The sequence below is a fragment of the Acanthochromis polyacanthus genome, chromosome 3, assembly GCF_021347895.1.
Source record: "Acanthochromis polyacanthus isolate Apoly-LR-REF ecotype Palm Island chromosome 3, KAUST_Apoly_ChrSc, whole genome shotgun sequence".
NCBI classification, from domain to species: domain Eukaryota; kingdom Metazoa; phylum Chordata; class Actinopteri; family Pomacentridae; genus Acanthochromis; species Acanthochromis polyacanthus.
Window position 1 is genome coordinate 18789112 of NC_067115.1, and position 19104 is coordinate 18808215.

General features: G+C 40.7%; 1 protein-coding gene and 3 long non-coding RNA genes across 12 annotated transcripts in view; 2 read left to right on the top strand and 2 right to left on the bottom strand.

The window, feature by feature from the left end:
- The first annotated feature begins 6 nt into the window (after positions 1–6).
- On the top strand, positions 7–19094 carry LOC110945428 (uncharacterized). Of its 2 annotated transcripts, XR_007941175.1 has the most exons (6): positions 17–316; positions 3542–3613; positions 3812–4373; positions 4469–4544; positions 4734–5846; positions 18172–19094. It is a non-coding gene; the product is annotated as an uncharacterized LOC110945428 (long non-coding RNA). The 2 variants fall into 2 exon arrangements; XR_007941176.1 differs by lacking the exons at positions 4469–4544; positions 4734–5846; positions 18172–19094 and adding exons at positions 16796–16871; positions 17058–17745 and having other exon boundaries at positions 7–316.
- Positions 4418–19104, bottom strand: part of LOC110970751 (centrosomal protein of 95 kDa-like) — a 37928-nt gene continuing 23241 nt past the window's right edge. For 2 of the 8 annotated variants that reach the window (XM_051946370.1, XM_051946362.1), the window contains 2 exons: positions 6329–6475; positions 4418–4893 (listed from right to left, as the gene is read on the bottom strand). In XM_051946370.1, coding sequence (XP_051802330.1) covers positions 4738–4893; positions 6329–6475 — 303 coding nt within the window. In that variant the 3' untranslated portion in view covers positions 4418–4737. Of the gene's footprint in view, positions 4894–5743; positions 5903–6328; positions 6476–6874; positions 7045–16744; positions 17218–18067; positions 18227–19104 lie in introns of those variants that run through there. The other 6 variants (XM_051946369.1, XM_051946366.1, XM_051946363.1 and 3 more) reach the window with 6 other exon arrangements.
- Positions 9738–13618, top strand: LOC127533418 (uncharacterized). Its single transcript, XR_007941174.1, has 4 exons — positions 9738–11308; positions 11702–11750; positions 12467–12512; positions 12739–13618. It is a non-coding gene; the product is annotated as an uncharacterized LOC127533418 (long non-coding RNA).
- Positions 13955–16249, bottom strand: LOC127533419 (uncharacterized). The gene is made up of 3 exons (XR_007941177.1): positions 16032–16249; positions 15094–15177; positions 13955–14876 (listed from the first exon to the last, which is right to left on the bottom strand). It is a non-coding gene; the product is annotated as an uncharacterized LOC127533419 (long non-coding RNA).

Sequence of the window (19104 nt, forward strand, 5' to 3'; positions counted from 1 at the left end):
GCCCGGACCGATCCCCACAACACCGTTCCCGCCAGCCAGTAACAAGGGGCGCTAGTGATTGTGTACAATACAGGATGAAGCGGAATGAGTGGGTCATTAACTCCACAAAATCACCTCATTATTAAGAAGGAGAGATGGCCGAGGGGAGGCCGAAGAGGATTAGATCTGCAGAGCACAAGTTGAAAAAGAAGGGCTACGATCAGAGCCGAGCCAAGACCCGCATCAACATCGGCGAAGCTTTTCAGCGGTGGAGAGACCTCCAGAAGTTGAAGGGCATGAAGACGGACGCGGAGGTAGCCGCGTTTCTGCTTGATAGGTGGGTGACAGTAGTTTTACTGTTTTTTGTAGTTCTGCGGTGCCCGCTGGCTGTCTGTATCCGGAGCTGGTGTGCTGTCTCCGGGTAACGGTCTCCTCCTCTCAGCCTGTTAGCTTCGCAGCATTAGCAAGTGTTTGCTAGCCGACAACTTAGCTAACCAACTCGCTGCGCCGTTTCTCATTTTTAATCATGATATTTGTCCTTAAAAACGCCTGAAAACTATTTTGCAGACTAGTTTGACCCACGTGAACACACACTGTACTCCTCCGTTTAATTGTTTGGATTATTTCATAACGCTAAGCTAGGTACCCTGCATGTTAGCTTAGTCCACCAACTTAACGGTTGTGTTTTTATGCTGTCGTTCGTTGTCTTGCTTCAGATGTAAGACGCAGACATCCACTTCCTCCCCTGTAGCATAATGCTGAAACATCAGCCCAGATGTTAGTGTGGTTGCCATGGCAATGCGCGTTCATGAGTCTGAGACGGAAGGAGTTTTCATTAGAGGGACCATGTGAGGAGGTAAACAGGAGGATTAAAAGGAGGAAATGTCCCCATCAATGTCTTAAAAAAGGTGCATTTGTTCCACCAATACACGCAAGAAAGAAGCACTTTTATTTTTGAAAAGCTGCTTTAACATTATTACAGTTTTTTTTCGATTGCTAACACGCATTGGTCGAAACTGAAGTCACATGTGCAAAACTCTTAAAGGCATTATGGAGGATGTTTTTGTTGTTTAATTTGTCTGATTCACATAAAATGAATATACTGGCCTTTAGTGGACTTGTATGTATGGTTTCTAAAAGAATAAAAAATAAAAATAATAACTGTGGACATGGCAGGACCTGAAAAACATCAGCCAATCAACGCGCTCGGACCGAGGCGTTTGCTTTGCTCCATTTCCTGTTAATCTTCCGGCTCAGGCCGAGTTACGAAGATTACGTACGCCTTGGACTTACGTGTTTTGTGTATGTGTTGCTTTGGTATAGCTTCGTAGTTAGCTGGCGACTTGTTTTGCTCATCTTTTTTTACATAATGGCAGATAAAGATCCAGGGGGACCCAGCCGTAAAAGAAAGTCGTTTTTTGAGGTCAGAGAAAATAAAAGACAACTGGATCGCGAGAATGCAAAAACAAAAGTGATTATTGGCGAGTCATTTGGGCGATGGCGTCAGCTCAAGCAACAAATGGACCTAAAGACAGATGCCTTGGTTGCTAAATTCCTTCTGGACAGGTAAAATGTATTATTGTATTATACTGCGGCTGTAGGCAACTTCACGAGTCCTGAGGGAGAGGTTGTATGTGCGCATGCTACGTTCATAGTCGTAGGAAATTAAATCTCCTCTAGTGCCTTTAACACAGTCTGCAAAACAGAAGTCCATGTGGGCCGAACTGTGAATCACTTTCCATTGCTTTTACACAAAATGCATTCAGTGACCACTGTCACCAAAATTCATGAACTCTTTTCTCAGTTACTAATTCACCACCTGCAAAACACTATACTTTTACAGCACATTTTTCAAATGCTAGCACGCTGTCATATTCTTGTTTTCAGGAAGCCTAGATAATACACTAGAGATGTACATGATTCCCAGAAATCATCCTGAAACACATCTGTGTGATTTGCATTGAACGTGGTGAGTTTTCTGAATATGAGCAGAAATCTCAATTATTAAGAATTTACATCAGAAAACAAAAGAGGACAGAGGAGTAAATCACGCCTGTATGTGTTCACTAGGCAGGGATCTCATTAAACTCGCAAATCTGAATCACCACAAAGGACTCTAATCACGACTAACATTAACTGAGAGACCAGATATGTTACTTCAAGTCTCCCTCCATGTGTTTTCTGACACTTAACGTGTCCACATTTAGGTTGAAAGTTTGAGTTTCGTTTTTGTGACATCAGTGTGAAAAAATACTGTGGAATAAATGGGTACCTTGCATGCAATGTCCTGTGGTGTTTTATATATAGAAAAAATAGTGTAGTTTTAGAATACAGCACCCAAAATTGTGTATCACTAGCCCTTTAGTGACCTTTTGTTTGCTGAAAAGTAGGTGAAAATGACCATATTTTGGTGACAAAATCATTTGAATACACACATTAATCCTGTTGCTGCTTGCAAATTATTGGTTACTTGCTTACTATTAACCTAAGAATAAGAGCTCAATGTTGTGTTCTTTTGAATGAGTATCAGTTTTAGTGGCTGCAATTAGAAATGATGTCATACCAGCGAGTTTTTCCGAAGATGTCCGGTGACAATTTTGTTTGGAAATTTTGAGACTCTAGGTAAGAATTTGGCTTTTGATTCACCCTATAGAGTTGATTTAGTTGTAAATCTGCATGCACTATACATCAATCTCTTTGTAATTTAGTTGGGAATAAAGCAGTACCCAACACATAAGTGTATTCCAACATTAGTTAAGTAAAATCATAACTTTTACTAACCCTACCCCCATCAATTTTCAGTTTGTGAAAAAAATACATGCTGTCGTAAAAAAAACTTGCATTCACTCAATTGTCAATGTAGAGCAACCAAAATTGAATCACTTATACCCATTTATATGGGCTATAAGCAGTTTACATTATTTAGGCCTAATAACTTTAATAAATTGAGATCAAGTTTTTTTTACAGCCAAGTTTTCATATTTGTTTTAGAAAACGTCTGCCAATTTTGCATATATTCACGTACTTATTCAATGATAAAGTCAATATATCCAGCCAGAACAACTAAGGAAAGGCTTTTTATATTATTACAGAAGCTTTTGAAAGGAGAATGTTTGAAATACTGAGGCAGAAGTGTCTAGGATCTATAAGTAACTGGCAGAGATACAGTGACGGCTGTGCTTCACAGTTCTGGTCCAGGAAAGTCAACGGCAAACTGCTTTCCTCCAGAAAAGACTTCAATCTTAATGAAGTTTCATATGAGTACTTTGAGGCCAATGAAGGGAAAAACATTTCAGACAGTATTGGATCAATTGTTAAATGTGCCTTTCAGTGAGGAATACCAAAATGCAATGAGGGTGTGAGTGGTGCATCTGGTATTGTGGAAATCATAAAAGATTTTGCATAAATGATTTCATTTTCAGATTCCTGAGAAAATTTGACCCTAGATTGATGTATTTTGAGTCCATGACACCGAAATTGATTTTTTTTGCCCTAAATGTCACTAAAATGTAACGAGAATCTCAAACCTTGTCATAATGAGTGCCTTGTCCTACGATTGTAGTTATCTCCGGACTAAGTCAGAGAGTCGACCTCAACGTTCGAGCCTGAAAAGGAGCTCTTCAACTGAAACCTGGTGAGTAGGTCTGTGTGTGAAGTTCGTTTCCTTGTCTTCATTTGGTGCTAACATTACTTTGTATGTAGTGATGAGCATTGATTGTGTCTCTTTTTGGACTTTAAGTAATAGTGATGAATGCTGGTAGAACACATTTAAAAGGAACCAGACTGTCAAATAAATGTATACCTTTGTGTGTCTTTGTATCTGGTTGTTCAGTGAAAGTGTGCACTGTGAATACCCGTTTATGATGAGTTCCTCAAATGACTCTGAGCAGGAAACTTGTGCCGATCCTTTGGTCCAGTCGTCTAACAATGGAAAGGTAACTGTGATCCCTCGTGTAGAACACAAAGGATTAGTCGACCCATTTCTTAATACTGATAAATATGGCAATCGATGAATAGCTTCAGTCACTTCTGAAATCCAAAAAACAAATCAATTTTCAGCTTCTCTAATGTGTAAACATATCGCTGTTCTCGGGCTTAAATCATTGCAAATTGAACATTTATTCAGCTGTGGACGTAGCACTCTCGGAACTTGTATTTTTCTGTGAGCTGAATGTGTAATTATCAATATTTTGTTTTGTCTTTATTGTATTTCGTTATTGTGTGGTGTGTAAAATGTGGTGCACAGTAAACATAAGAGGGTTGTCTGTATCCACTGAGCTCTCTGCCGACTGGTTGCTGTTTCTTGTCTTATCTTTAGGAGCTGCAGAAAAAAGATGCTGCTTGTCAGAGACCAAAAAGTGAAGATGAATGGTCAGAAAATAAAGAAAATGGAGGTGAGTGACCTTCACAGTAGTCCTGAAGAAACAAAATCCGCAGAGATTGTTAACAGCAAACATTTTAATTGTTCCTAAAATGGATGCACACACAGTTGAAGAAGAGGAGGATGAAGAATTCAGCACCTCGTTAAGTGTGGGAGACGGTCGCTTCCTGGTGGACTTGGGAAGGTATGTTGGTTTAAATACTGGGAACCAATTTGAGGCTTTTGTTGTGAGTTTTTGCATAAATCATCCTCCTTCTCATCTCCGGCTTTCAGAGTTGGACTGATTGTTTCTTTTTCTTGTTGTCCTAACATCTTCTTCAAGACAAACCTTTCGTGTGATTAACTGCTGCTGCTGCTTTTCTGACTCCTTCAGCTCGTCAGAGTTCATCGTGGATGAAGAGTGCATCCTCCAGCTGTTCAAGTTGTGCCGGCAGTGCAACGGAGAATGCGCAGTGAGGAAACGCGTCAAAGGACTGAAGCTTGTCGTTTACCAGGCATGCTGTTTCTGTCAGAGCCACAGCAAATGGACCAACCTGCCGGATGACGATGAGAACAAAGACGATGGTCATTCCCAGATCAATGGGACAGACACAGAACATGGACAGAACATGGAGATATCACCGGGCAGCAACACCAGCTGAGATAATGCTTCTGTAATGAATCCAAGCGGGCTGCGGGTGCTCTGAAACCGGAACGTGTTTCAGCTGAACATGTACAGCGGGTGAAGCAGCTGGACTTCTGCTGCTTTCTGTGGACTCTGGAAGCCATCAGCACCTTCTCTGTATATTTCACTCATTTCCTGATGCTTCCACAAATGCAGGCAGGAGTGTGGCGGCCTCAGATTGTGACGGGCAGGTAAGAGAAGATTTCCAGTGCTCAGTTAAGTTACTGTTGCATTCTGTTCTACTGACCACAAGTACATGCTTCAAACTCACCTGAGCTGCTGGAATCGATCACTTGATTTGAAAACAGGCTGCACTGCCCGTGTGTCTGTTTCCACAAAGCCACACTAACCACAGTTAAATAAACGGTTGTAGTGGCAAAAAAGTTGCTTTAAGAAAGATGGTCTATTCGTGTGTGTATTTTTGGAAGGTTTTCTCAGTGAGTCTTTAATCTTGTGATTCTTTCCTATCTTAGGGCAAATTTCTAGTATCACATCACACAGCTGCTCAGACAAGGACTACTGTCTAAATACTAGTCACTGGTTTAACTCATGACCCTCATTTACACATTTGATCTGTATCTGGATATGAAAAAGAGAATATTAATGCAAGTGGATGAAAAATGCACGGTGATCTGAATGTGGCCAAACCACATCTCTGCTAGGCCACCCTCGAGGCCGTCTGACTACTTTCTTAGTAAATTAATCCACTCAACAAGATGAAAGGTTACGTATGCCTTTTACTGTTTAAATAAATAAGCCTGGCAAAAGCTACAAGCTCTGGCAGTGGCTAGGAAGTTTTCTTTTGCAAAAAAAAAAAAAAAAGTGATTTGATGGTGACTGATGTCCATCTGCCCTCCACTGGCATTGCTTTCCTTGACCTGGAATGAGACACGTGTCTTGGTAAGGAAGCTCTGAACGACTAATGTGCAACAAGACATCTGACAACTATGCAGGCAGGTGAGGGTACTTATCTATGCTAGGTACAAATACAAAGGTCTGTGGACTGGATGTTATGACTTTAACCCTTGTGTCGTCCTGCAGCTCATTTCACCCGTTTTAAAGTTTGAAAATGTGTGGGGGGGGCATTTGCACAGTGAAAATTTCCACATTTTCGGGAAATTTTCGAAGATTTTTGGTGGAAAAAAATAAATATTTTTATTGAGAACATTCAGAAAATGTTAATTTTTTTCTGAATGTTCTTAAAGAAAATATTAGAAGTTTTACTGATCTATGTGTCGATTTTAAAGCATACACAACAAGTGTGTTACTTCCTGGTTAAACAGAAGATCGTGTTTGTGCCTTACTTGATCTTTGTAGTAGTTCTCCATGGACTTGATCTGATCTTGGTGTCGTCTCTGATGCTCCAGTCGCTGCTCTCTGGCGTAGGCTCTCTGCTCTCTTAAGCGCACCTTCTGCACCTCCAAACCCTCCTCAAACAGCTGCCGAAACATCTGCACACACAACCATACCTGGGTCATGACATCACCCAACAGATGTGCAAATGTTTATGTGCAGAGTTTTTAAGACAGAACCACCTAAAGTAATCAAGTTTGAGTTTGAGCGAAAGCCATCAAAAAAAAAAAAAATCAAATGTTTGCTGGCTTTAGCCTCAAAAATGACTTTACTGGCTGTGTTTCTCAGTCTTACTTCAATTAAATCTTAATCTGCTTGATAATGTCATAATGAAAACTGGGGGGAACTGTAGGATTTTTCAGCATTTTACATTACATATGCATTGATTACTTACTAAGACAAGCAGTAGTTTACGTATGTAATCCGCTGTCTGTTAACTAAATGGTCCAGCACAGGACAGGTTTAAAAGAAGGCAGAGAAGATGGCTATTTTCTTACCTGGCTGAAGAGTTTGCTGCGGCGCTGGCTGTGAGAGAATGACGTGGCGTGGAGTCTGTCCACCTGCTGCATCTGCTGCTCCCACATCCGATCCAGGGCGTGAGAGGAGATGTGAAGGTGAGGCAGCTCCTCCCGGAGTACAGGCAGGAGCTCGTTCTCTTTTATTTTCACTGGAGAGAACAAGGGGACACAAACCAGAACATTTAATATTGTTTTTGACAGAACTAGGAGTTTCTAGATGTTTGTATTGACCTGCAATCCCACATACAGTATATGTACCTGCTCTTTAAGATTATGATTATTTAACACTTTGTTTCAACAGTAGCGCTGTACACAGGGTTTCTGCAGAAATCAGCCAGTCAGATTTAATGCTTTTTAATGGCATTTTAATGTTATACTGTAAAAATTTTAATGCCATGATCGTGAACTCAATAAATTACATGGGTTTGATTTTTTTGTAAAAGATAATGTTTATATGAAAACTGTCCCTACATTTCACTACTTCTGAATCCAGAAACCACCCCTGACCACCGACAGGCTGTAGTCATTTTCTGAATTCCATGTTTTTTTATAGCCTACCTGCGCTAGACAACCCACGGCAACGAATTTAATTCTCTGCCAGGGTGGGTCTAGTTACCCTCCATAAGGCTCGAGGCTGGATTCTCCTAAAACTGGCCGGACCAATCACCATGAAGTGTAGAGTCAGAAGGCGGGCGTAACGAAGTGACGACAGAGGCGTGACGATTCTGACAGAAACAACCGGCGCACAATAAACAGTTATCTTTTGACTCTGTTTTGGCCACAGCCCTTAAAGATTTGAAGCTAAAATTCAACTTGAAAGATAAACAAAAGGACGGCACTGAAGTGTTTCATTGAGAAGAAAGACGTATTTGGACTTATGCCGACGGGATATGGCAAATCCTTAATATACCAGTTGGCTCCGCTGGTTGGGAAGCTAATGGGACTTAGCCACAATCCGGCGCTCTAGGAACTACGTCAGCCTATTTGTTGACCTGATTGGTTGTATACCTACCCAATTGCTGCAGAGGGATTTGAAAGACAACCTTTTAGCCCGCCTCCCTCCCTGTCGAGCGTTCCTAGACCCTTGTGTCTTAAGAGCTGGGTCTAGCGTGGCTAGGCTATGTTTTTTTTAGCCATTTTTGCTGGAATTTGCATTTCACAGCTCTCCTCCTTTTTAATGCCACTGAGAATCAAATTTAATGATTTTAAAGCCATTTAAGGCCTTAATTTTCACAAAATCAATTTAATGACTTAATGCCCTGCAGAAACCCTGATACAATCAATTATATGCAGTAAACAAGAAAAATACAGTAAAATGTTGCAGTAAAACAAACGCAAGAATACTCTGCTGCTAATACGATAGATGTGTTACGATAACGCACAAAACCATTTTATAAAATGCATTATTATTATTCTGATTTTAAAAAAAAGACTGGGCGAGTTATAATCCTTAAAATATAACCATAATGCAATAATAAAAATAATACCCCGCTTTTCAAGATAGTCAAAGGGAGTCAGGAGACAATCTTTTGACTCTTGACTGTGGCATTCCAGTGATTTAACTAAACCATCTATATACTATTTATTATTAGTGCCATTTTCACAGTGCACCTTTTGTACTCTTGTAATACTCCATTTTATTGTAAATACCACCAATTTGCACCTTAATGTAAAAACTAACAATTTTTGCATTTACATTTCTGTAAATAACAGCAGTTAGGCACCTTGTTGCTATTTTGTACACTGTTCCTTTATTTATCTTGTACATAACAGGTGAGCTAGCGGATACCTGGAAGGGGGATCAACGAAGTATCTATATATGGATATTTAAAGGAATAAATGAAACTGTATTGGTTGTATTCATGGCACAGCTGAGGTAAAATAATGCAGAGGGGTACTAACAAAAGTGATTGGGTTTGGTTCATTTTATATATAACCATGGGTATATTTTAACTTTATTCTAAAGTTAACTGGACATCTTTAAGTACCCAACATCTCAGTCATTGATATGTGTTTATTTACTGAATCGTTCAGGCTATCGTTCCTTCCTATTTGTTTTGCCATTAAACAAGAAAGCATGGAGGTCAGACTGTCCAATCTATGGATACTCTGCAATTTGTCGTCCCCAAAGTACAATCTGAAATGGGCAAGAAAGCATTTAGGTTTTCTGCACCTGATATTTGGAATAAATTGCAATCTGAACTTCAACTTCAAGCCCTCGTTACACTGAATGAGTTTAAAGTTGTGGTGAAATCATTACAGTCAACTTTGTCTGTGTGCAAGTGCTATATGCAAGCAAGTCTTAATGCTGTTACTTTTATCTATCAAACAGAATAAAGGTTTTACAAACCAGAAACTGTGCTTGAAAGACTCTAACCTTTTAGAGACAATCTAGTCCACATTTGATCTGTCTAAATATAGTGCTTTTAGATTTGGACTTGGTCTAATATGGGCCAGATGCAAAAAAAAAAAAAGCTGTGAAATTTCTATCTTTCAATAGCATAAAGTTCCAGACATCAGAAACTGTGCTTGAAAGAATCTCTAACCTTTAAGGGAACTTCGTTTTTTTTTTTTCAACCTTAGGTCTGTTTTCATATGTCATTTCATACATGCGAGTGATGGAGAATTGAATTTTCGACATAGCTCCAGTATTTAGCCAGGCAGCTTCGCAGCTCAGCTAGCGAAAAGTATGGGGCAACTTTTGCCTGGAAAATCCAGACTGACTTTATTTATGTATTAATATAAATACAAATAAAGGCAGTGATGATAGGAGACGATTTCAAAAAGGAGGGGCTAACGAATCCAGCTTGAACGAAAGAACCAATCAGCGTAACACGGATGTGACGCACAAACAAATCGACTTTGAAGTCCATGTAGTCCAAACAACAATGGCATGCAGCCGAGAAAGCGTCGCGGTGAATGATTACTGCCGTTTTTGTCACAAAAATCTGCGAAAACATGGGGTACTCTCATGTACAAGACTTATTTTTGAAAAGGCTACGCAACAAAAGAGTCCTTCCGAACGATTAGCGGTGTTAGGAATAACTTTAAATCGGAGCCAAACCAAGTCGGTGCGTATGTGTAAAAGTTGCTTAAATGTACTCACACGTTTGGAACGAGATTTTCCAATGTACAAACAATGGCAAGAAGCCGAAAGTAACGAGCCATCCACTGCCTCCTCATCGTCGGAAACGTCAAATGAAAAGAGGCAACGACTAACGCCATCCAAAACGCCAAGAGACAACAAAAAGATTCGCTTTGGCCCCCCTCCTCCTCCGGCATCATCTTCGAGGCGAAGCATTACCAAGGTAGCTGAAGTTGAACACTTGCATAAACAATATGTTGCTACTTCGTGCTGTGGTTTTAAGGTCAAATCCATCTCATTCAAAACAGAAGAAAGAGCGGTGGTAAAAGATTGATGTGTTGCGGTAGCCATCTTGAATGTTTGTGTTTGGTTACGGGAGGTGCGCAGGTGTTTTATGGGTAATTCAGGCGCTGAAGATGACGCAGCATTAACTCCCGCCTCCCGTGCTATGATTGCTCGTACCAAACTTTCCCGGGAGGGAAACGCGATTCAATTCGCCCAATGCCAAACTGAGGCTGAATCCCAAACCGCCCCCTACACACTATCCCTACACACTACCCCTCCGTTTGCGCGTTCCCGTGGACGGTCCTCCATATTAAGGGCCGTCCCAAACCGCATAGTGTGGAGGGAGAGTGGACTGTTCAGCCCTTAAATAGCGAGTCTGCATCGATGCTCACTCTGGACAACTTTTTCAGGAAGTGCAACGTCGAAATGCCCCCCTCGCGTCAAAGTCCGCCCTAACGTGCTTTTTTCCCCACACTGACCGGCTCGGATAGTCTCAACGAGTGTCCCACAACATACTAGAGATGAGAAGTGAACGAAAACCTCCACATTACTTGGCGATCGCTATTTGTTGTGTGGTCTGTATCCAAATCTCGGCTAGAAAGCAAATCTCGTTCCGAAATCGCGCGATAACTCGCGCCAAAACACCGGTGGGGGAAACGGCTGTTTGCCTCAGATGAAGAGAGACGAATAGAGCGATTTTGTGTCGGATTACAGAACAGATAGTTTTTCTAAACCTGGTAAAACTAATGGGTCGTCAGTGCGCATTTCCGAGTTGTGGCAACAGAATGGTGCGCTACACTTCGCGCAGCTTTCACAGACTACCGTACTCGGAGAAGGAAACGCTAAAGTTGTGGCTAAACGTTTTACAAATGGACCCTGAAACTCCAGTTGATGCACTTCGACGTGCCGACCACAGAATCTGCAGCGACCATTTTGACCGGGATGATTTCTCCAGATCACAGAAGCGAGCAAATCCCAAAAACGTTTTTTTGAGGAAAAGTGCAGTTCCTAGATGGGAGACACCAGCTGCGGGAGGAGTGCAGGTACGTTATTGGCTAATGTTTTGTGTGCCTCCCAACAGCAGTTTAGTTTATATCTGTTTATCACAGTTTGTTTTGATTCTATCGCGCCATTTCGGAACGAGATTTGCTTTCTAGCGTCCCGAGATTTGGATACTTTTCGCTAGCTGAGCTGCGAAGCTGCCTGCCTGGCTAAATACTGGAGCTATGTCGAAAATTCATTTCTCCATCACTCACATGTATGAAATGACATGAAAAAAGAAAGTTCCCCTTTAACCCTTTTCTGTATTTCAACAGATTATCCACAAAATGGAAAGCTGTGCTTTAGAAAATCTTTACCTTGTCAGGGTGAACCTACCTTTTTATTTCTATTTATACCAGATGTTTAGTGTTTCCGTGTTTTATGGTGTTTTCCAGCTGCAAGACAACTGGACAGAAATGAACACACCTCAAGACCAGTTTGCAGGTGAGTCAGTGAATGAGCTCTACTATTTATGGCAGATTATCTGTACAAGTGCATGTATGATTCATTATTAAGACTATAAATACGGTACATAGTCACAGTTTGTATTTCTATGCAAGTATCAGGTGAATATCTGTTTCTACGTATTAAACTCTGACAGTCTGCATGAACTCATTGCAGTGTATTGTGTATAACATAATAATGTGCACAAATATTTTCTACTTTTGTGTGCACTTTTATTGTAAGAGAGCATTCAAACACTGAGTATAAGCATTTATGGACAACAGATGAGTCACTGCTTCAAAAGCCGTCTGTGGTTTGAGTGTGCACCTTTCATTTAATTGTCTTTATGAAAATCTACAGTGGGAAATCAAACAGAAAGAAGTTTTACATCCTTTACACACCCATCTCACTGTTCAGAAACCAAACAGTCCAGATCTTCCACTCTGAAGTTGTGAACTTAGCAAAAGGGAATGATTGAGGTCTTCAGTTTTGGTGGATTAAAGAAAACGCAGTTTTCTTTCGGTATACTCCTCATTGAGCCTGCTGGAAAACAATTTTTTTTACCAATAATTTTTTGATGTTCCTCAGCCTGGTGTCAACCACTGATGTGGTAACAGTTATGATAGGGTCAGTGTGTCTTTGTCTGAAATGTATTCCAACTGTTGATTTAAAGAGAGATGTCTCTGACTAACCGTACCTTCATATTATGTTTTCAGGCACTCCGTTAAATCTGTCAGAGATGTGCGCCTCAACCACGGAGAAGTAAGTAAACTAGTAACCATGTCACCGTATTCCAACTAAACAATTTAGGTTGAAATTACACTGTAGATTAATTGAAATCTTTTTTTTGTTCCCTGTTTGGCTACAGTACAGGTTAACACCCTTTCGTAATGCTTCACCTGTGAAAATTTATTCGGTGACAACATATGTATGTTTCAACCTGTAGCTTCGTCACAATTTCTCAGCGGTCTTTTTTGATGTATTTCAGACCAACTCCACAGCACATTGTAGATGAGGAGGCCATCCTGCAGCTGATGAAGAACTGCCCCAAGTGCAACAGAACGTGCCGCTGCACCAAACACACTCGCGATTCTTACCTCATAGCCTACCAGAAATGTTACTTCTGTGATTATCAGCGAAAGTGGGCCAGTCAGCCTGAAGCTAAAAATATGAACATTCATAAGCCACACAAGAGGAAACCTCCAAAGGACAAAGTGTCTGTAAACGCCAAGGCTCAGTCTTCACAGCTCAATAAAAACATTTCTGAATCGTCAAGTCCCACGACCCAGTAGAGACCCGAGACTCGACCGTTTTCTTCTTGGATATGACTGACTTAATGAATCTGAACCTGGACATAAACCCAGTTTCAGATGTGCCTTACGATGGATCATCATTTTGTCGCCATGCTTGATGATAACAAACAATCCTTCAAATTAATGATAATAATGTTTAATTTTGTAATAAAGAACACAGTGGCAGAAACCTTCGTTTTGCTCACCAGAAGTAAGAAATGCTGTTTTAAAATATAGGTGCCATTGTGGACAGGGAAACATTGTGAAACCTTTAAACCCCAAAGCCTGCTGGCGGGTTTGAAAGGTATATAAATCTGTCCTAGGCACGTTTTCACGGCAATCACAGCATTGTTTAGCCCTCACAGACAAGAAAAAACAAAGCACAAGGCATGTTTCTACAGCAATCACACTCATATAATAGCAAAACACAGAGCCTCCATTCCAATATCCTTCATATTTAGCCTCTTCACACGTTCTGCCTACATGAGGCTACAACAGAGACCACCACACAATGATAATGATTGCTGAATGCTGATGCAGTGATTGTGTCAATAAAAATGTGTCATACTTTCTGCAGCATTAGTGTTTCACTTACATGAGCTCTAGAAAATATTCGAACCAATGCCAAATAAGAAAATTTGTGTTTTAAACTATTTTTCTCCAATTCAAATTATTCAGTTGGACTTTGAAAAGCAGCACATGCAGTAGTCAAAAATTCCAAATTATGTTTTAGTGTAAAGAGGGATGGAAAATTCACTGGCCAGACAGCCTTGAGTACTGCAAACGGAGGTTGAAGTTGCAGTTAATCTGGAGATTTTTGAGTAGTTTGAGCCCAGCCATGACTTTCTAGACCAAATACTTCCAGAGATACAGCAAAACAGTGTTACAAACAGGCACTATATAACGAAGGAAACCATTGAAATTATTTCTTTATTTTTACAATGGAATACTGCTCCAACTTGTTACCAAAAATATAAAATACACCACCTAGACAAAAGTTTGTGTTGCTAAATTGCATTACAATAGCTATACCACTTGTAGGTTCAGTTGCAAATATCCGTGTTCCAATAAAATATTTACAGGGTATCAAGTTTAGTTTATTAGTTTAGTTAACAGGGACAATGTACAAACACATTCATCTTAAAAAGAAAAGATGCTTTGCACCAGATTATAGCTGTTTGCTAATTTCCATCTGCAGTCCCTGGGCAGATACAACATATATAATGTATATTAAACAAATTTAAAAAATTAACCTTAGCTCATCAATAAAATACATCAGAATTAAACATACATTTATATATAACTAATTCAAGATAAAATTATCAAAATATATAAAAGTAGCAACAACAATAAAATCAAAACATTACGTTACTAAATAAAAGAGAAACACTTTACTATGGACTAGTGCTGACATGTCTGATTATTGAGAATGTGTTTTTAAATTTTTTTGAGAAAGTGTGTAGATCTACAGATGTCTTCAAGCTAACTGGGAGGTTGTTCCAGTGTTTGATAAATTTATATGAGAAGGCTGCTCAACCAAACGCAGATGATCTATAAAGGCCAGCGCAGTTTCTTTGTGCAGTACAAGTGCAGTCAAGCAGTCAAGTGCACTTGACAGATAGAACTAGAAAAGCACTCGGAGAGCGCATACCTCCGCCATGCCGTTTGTCTGTCTGTCCGTCTGTGTGTGTCTGTTAACAGCATAACTCAAAAAGTCATGGACAGATTTTCACCAAATTTTATGATCCATCTCCTCTTGGTCCCCACCGTTTCTCTACTGATGGCCTGTATCCATTGCTCTCTCAGTGTGCTGTCCTTGGATTGCTTGGGAAACCTGAAATTTGTGGCATATTATAATACATCCATAGACAATGATGCACTGTGACTGTCATTGAATACTGATAGTCACACCAGCTTACACTGTACAGTTAGTGATTCAGCTAAACTGGCTGAGTGCGGCACTCAAGCCAAGGTCAGAAGGAGTTTCTGCTTGCAAACAAAGAAGCAGAGCAAATTTGAGGCAGAATGTCCCAAATAAAAGAGCCACTTACTTATGAAAGGAAATATTACAAATCGATTGGTGCAGGAGATGGCAGCACACGATTTCACCATGGTCAGATATTAGCCGCATCCACCTGAAACCATAACAACAGAGACACTTAAATTAACAGGTTCATGATGTGATGATTGCAAGGTGAGTGTCAGCACGTTTCCTTTCACTTACATTCCAGAGAAGGAATCACAAAACTGGTGGCATTGAAGGAGCGAGCAGAAGTGGTAACTGCTAAGTGCTATGCAGTGACGTATGCACTTGTCAGTGTCAGATATGATCATGCCGTGCTGTTCACCTTCTCAAACAGATTTCTAGCTCATTAACACATATTTTGTGATGACAAAAATAGCCTTGTCACCCGTCACCAGGTCAGAGTGAGACCACAGGCACAGGGGGAATGGCGAGCCATGAGCATGGCAGAGAACTGGGCGCTCTCCTGAGGAGAGTCTGCTCAGCTGCAGTCACTGAAAAACCCTGCCAGTGCTGTTCTAGGGCCTCCAGGCCTGGTGTTCTCAACGTATTTCAAGCATTGTGACTTGATTCCAACACAGAAGTTTACTGTACCTTGCTAAATCACGAAACACAAAGTCACATACAGTCCTGACGTTCCAATCTGAAATCCCCGTCTTGCCACTACCGGAAGTCAGCTCCTATTTGCCGCCTCTCAGCGGCCAGTGAGCGGCCAAGCTATATATATACGTCATTGGTCCAAACAACAATGGCATGCAGCCGAGAGAGCGTCGCGGTGAATGATTACTGCCGTTTTTGTCACAAAAATCTGCGAAAACATGGGGTACTCTCAAGTACAAGACTTATTTTTGAAAAGGCTACGCAACAAAAGACTCCTTCCGAACGATTAGCGGTGTTAGGAATTACTTTAAATCGGAGCCAAACCAAGTCGGTGCGTATGTGTAAAAGTTGCTTAAATGTACTCACACGTTTGGAACGGGATTTTCCTCTGTACAAACAATGGCAAGAAGCCGAAAGTAACGAGCCATCCACTGCCTCCTCATCGTCGGAAACGTCAAGTGAAAAGAGGCAACGACTAACGCCATCCAAAACGCCAAGAGACAACAAAAAGATTCGCCTTGCCCCCTCTTCTCCTCCATCATCTCCGAGGCGAAGCATTACCAAGGTAGCGGAAGTCCCACCTCCCGTGCTATGATTGCTCGTACCAAACTTTCCCGGGAAGGAAACGCGATTCAATTCGCCCAATGCCAAACTGATTCTTCTGTATCTCCTAACATGGAGATAGGCGATTACATGGAGATTCAGTTTGGATTTCCCAAGCTAACTGTTCTCGGTCTTAAATCATTGTAAATTGAACATTTATTCAGCTGTGGACGTTGCACTCTCGGAACTTGTATTTTTCTGTGAGCTGAATGTGTAATTATCAATATTTTGTTTTGTCTTTATTGTATTTCGTTATTGTGTAGTGTGTAAAATGTGGTGCACAGTAAACATAAGAGGGTTGTCTGTATCCACTGAGCTCTCTGCCGACTGGTTGCTGCTTCTTGTCTTATCTTAAGGAGCTGCAGAAAAAAGATGCTGCTTGTCAGAGACCAAAAAGTGAAGATGAATGGTCAGAAAATAAAGAAAATGGAGGTGAGTGACCTTCACAGTAGTCCTGAAGAAACAAAATCCGCAGAGATTGTTAACAGCAAACATTTTAATTGTTCCTAAAATGGATGCACACACAGTTGAAGAAGAGGAGGATGAAGAATTCAGCACCTCGTTAAGTGTGGGAGACGGTCGCTTCCTGGTGGACTTGGGAAGGTATGTTGGTTTAAATATTGGGAACCAATTTGAGGCTTTTGTTGTGAATTTTTCCATAAATCATCCTCCTTCTCATCTCCGGCTTTCAGAGTTGGACTGATTGTTTCTTTTTCTTGTTGTCCTAACATCTTCTTCAAGAAAAACCTTTCATGTGATTAACTGCTGCTGCTTTTCTGACTCCTTCAGCTCGTCAGAGTTCATCGTGGATGAAGAGTGCATCCTCCAGCTGTTCAAGTTGTGCCGGCAGTGCAACGGAGAATGCGCAGTGAGGAAACACGTCAAAGGACTGAAGCTTGTCGTTTACCAGGCATGCTGTTTCTGTCAGAGCCGCAGCAAATGGACCAACCTGCCGGATGACGATGAGAACAAAGACGATGGTCATTCCCAGATCAATGGGACAGACACAGAACATGGACAGAACATGGAGATATCACCGGGCAGCAACACCAGCTGAGATAATGCTTCTGTAATGAATCCAAGCGGGCTGCGGGTGCTCTGAAACCGGAACGTGTTTCAGCTGAACATGTACAGCGGGTGAAGCAGCTGGACTTCTGCTGCTTTCTGTGGACTCTGGAAGCCATCAGCACCTTCTCTGTATATTTCACTCATTTCCTGATGCTTCCACAAATGCAGGCGGGAGTGTGGCGGCCTCAGATTGTGACGGGCAGGTAAGAGAAGATTTCCAGTGCTCAGTTAAGTTACTGTTGCATTCTGTTCTACTGACCACAAGTACATGCTTCAAACTCACCTGAGCTGCTGGAATCGATCACTTGATTTGAAAACAGGCTGCACTGCCTGTGTGTCTGTTTCCACAAAGCCACACTAACCACAGTTAAATAAACGGTTGTAGTGGCAAAAAAGTTGCTTTAAGAAAGATGGTCTATTCGTGTGTGTATTTTTGGAAGGTTTTCTCAGTGAGTCTTTAATCTTGTGATTCTTTCCTATCTTAGGGCAAATTTCTAGTATCACATCACACAGCTGCTCAGACAAGGACTACTGTCTAAATACTAGTCACTGGTTTAACTCATGACCCTCATTTACACATTTGATCTGTATCTGGATATGAAAAAGAGAATATTAATGCAAGTGGATGAAAAATGCACGGTGATCTGAATGTGGCCAAACCACATCTCTGCTAGGCCACCCTCGAGGCCGTCTGACTACTTTCTTAGTAAATTAATCCACTCAACAAGATGAAAGGTTACGTATGCCTTTTACTGTTTAAATAAATAAGCCTGGCAAAAGCTACAAGCTCTGGCAGTGGCTAGGAAGTTTTCTTTTGCAAAAAGAAAAAAAAAAGTGATTTGATGGTGACTGATGTCCATCTGCCCTCCACTGGCATTGCTTTCCTTGACCTGGAATGAGACACGTGTCTTGGTAAGGAAGCTCTGAACGACTAATGTGCAACAAGACATCTGACAACTATGCAGGCAGGTGAGGGTACTTATCTATGCTAGGTACAAATACAAAGGTCTGTGGACTGGATGTTATGACTTTAACCCTCGTGTCGTCCTGCAGCTCATTTCACCCGTTTTAAAGTTTGAAAATGGGGGGGGGGGGGACATTTGCACAGTGAAAATTTACACATTTTTGGGAAATTTTCGAAGATTTTTGGGGGAAAAAAATAAATGTTTTTTTAAGAACATTCAGAAAATGTTAATTTTTTTTTCTGAATGTTCTTAAAGAAAATATTAGAAGTTTTACTGATCTGTGTCATCACTTTAGATATTTTTAGCATTTCTTTGGAAGATATTTTCTCCTTTTTTTTTTGAAAATACTTAAGAATTTTCTTGCCAAATTTGGGGAATTTTTTAGAATAAAACTTTTGAGGGAAACTTTTAAGGAATTATTGGAATTTTCTTCCTGAAGTTTTTGCAAATTTTCAGAAATTTGGGGAATTTTTTGGTGATTTTTTTTTTATTTTTTTTTCCCAGACAAGGAAACAATATTTATTTGGTCCCTGTAAATGAGGACAACAGGAGGGTTAATAATACCTAAATAAAGGTGACATAATACCAGGAATAAATGGGGCCCAATGCTTAACCTGTTAAACCACAGTCACCATGTGAGCAAAGATCATTACAAAGATGAAGAAAAAAATCATTTTTGTGTCTGTATTATCGCTTAGCTATTTGGAACACCTCAGTTTACCGTTTGAGGCAGAGCGGCACATTAGCATTTAAAACTAGCATCCAATTAGCCTTGATAAATGGATCCATATTCCAGTTTTCCA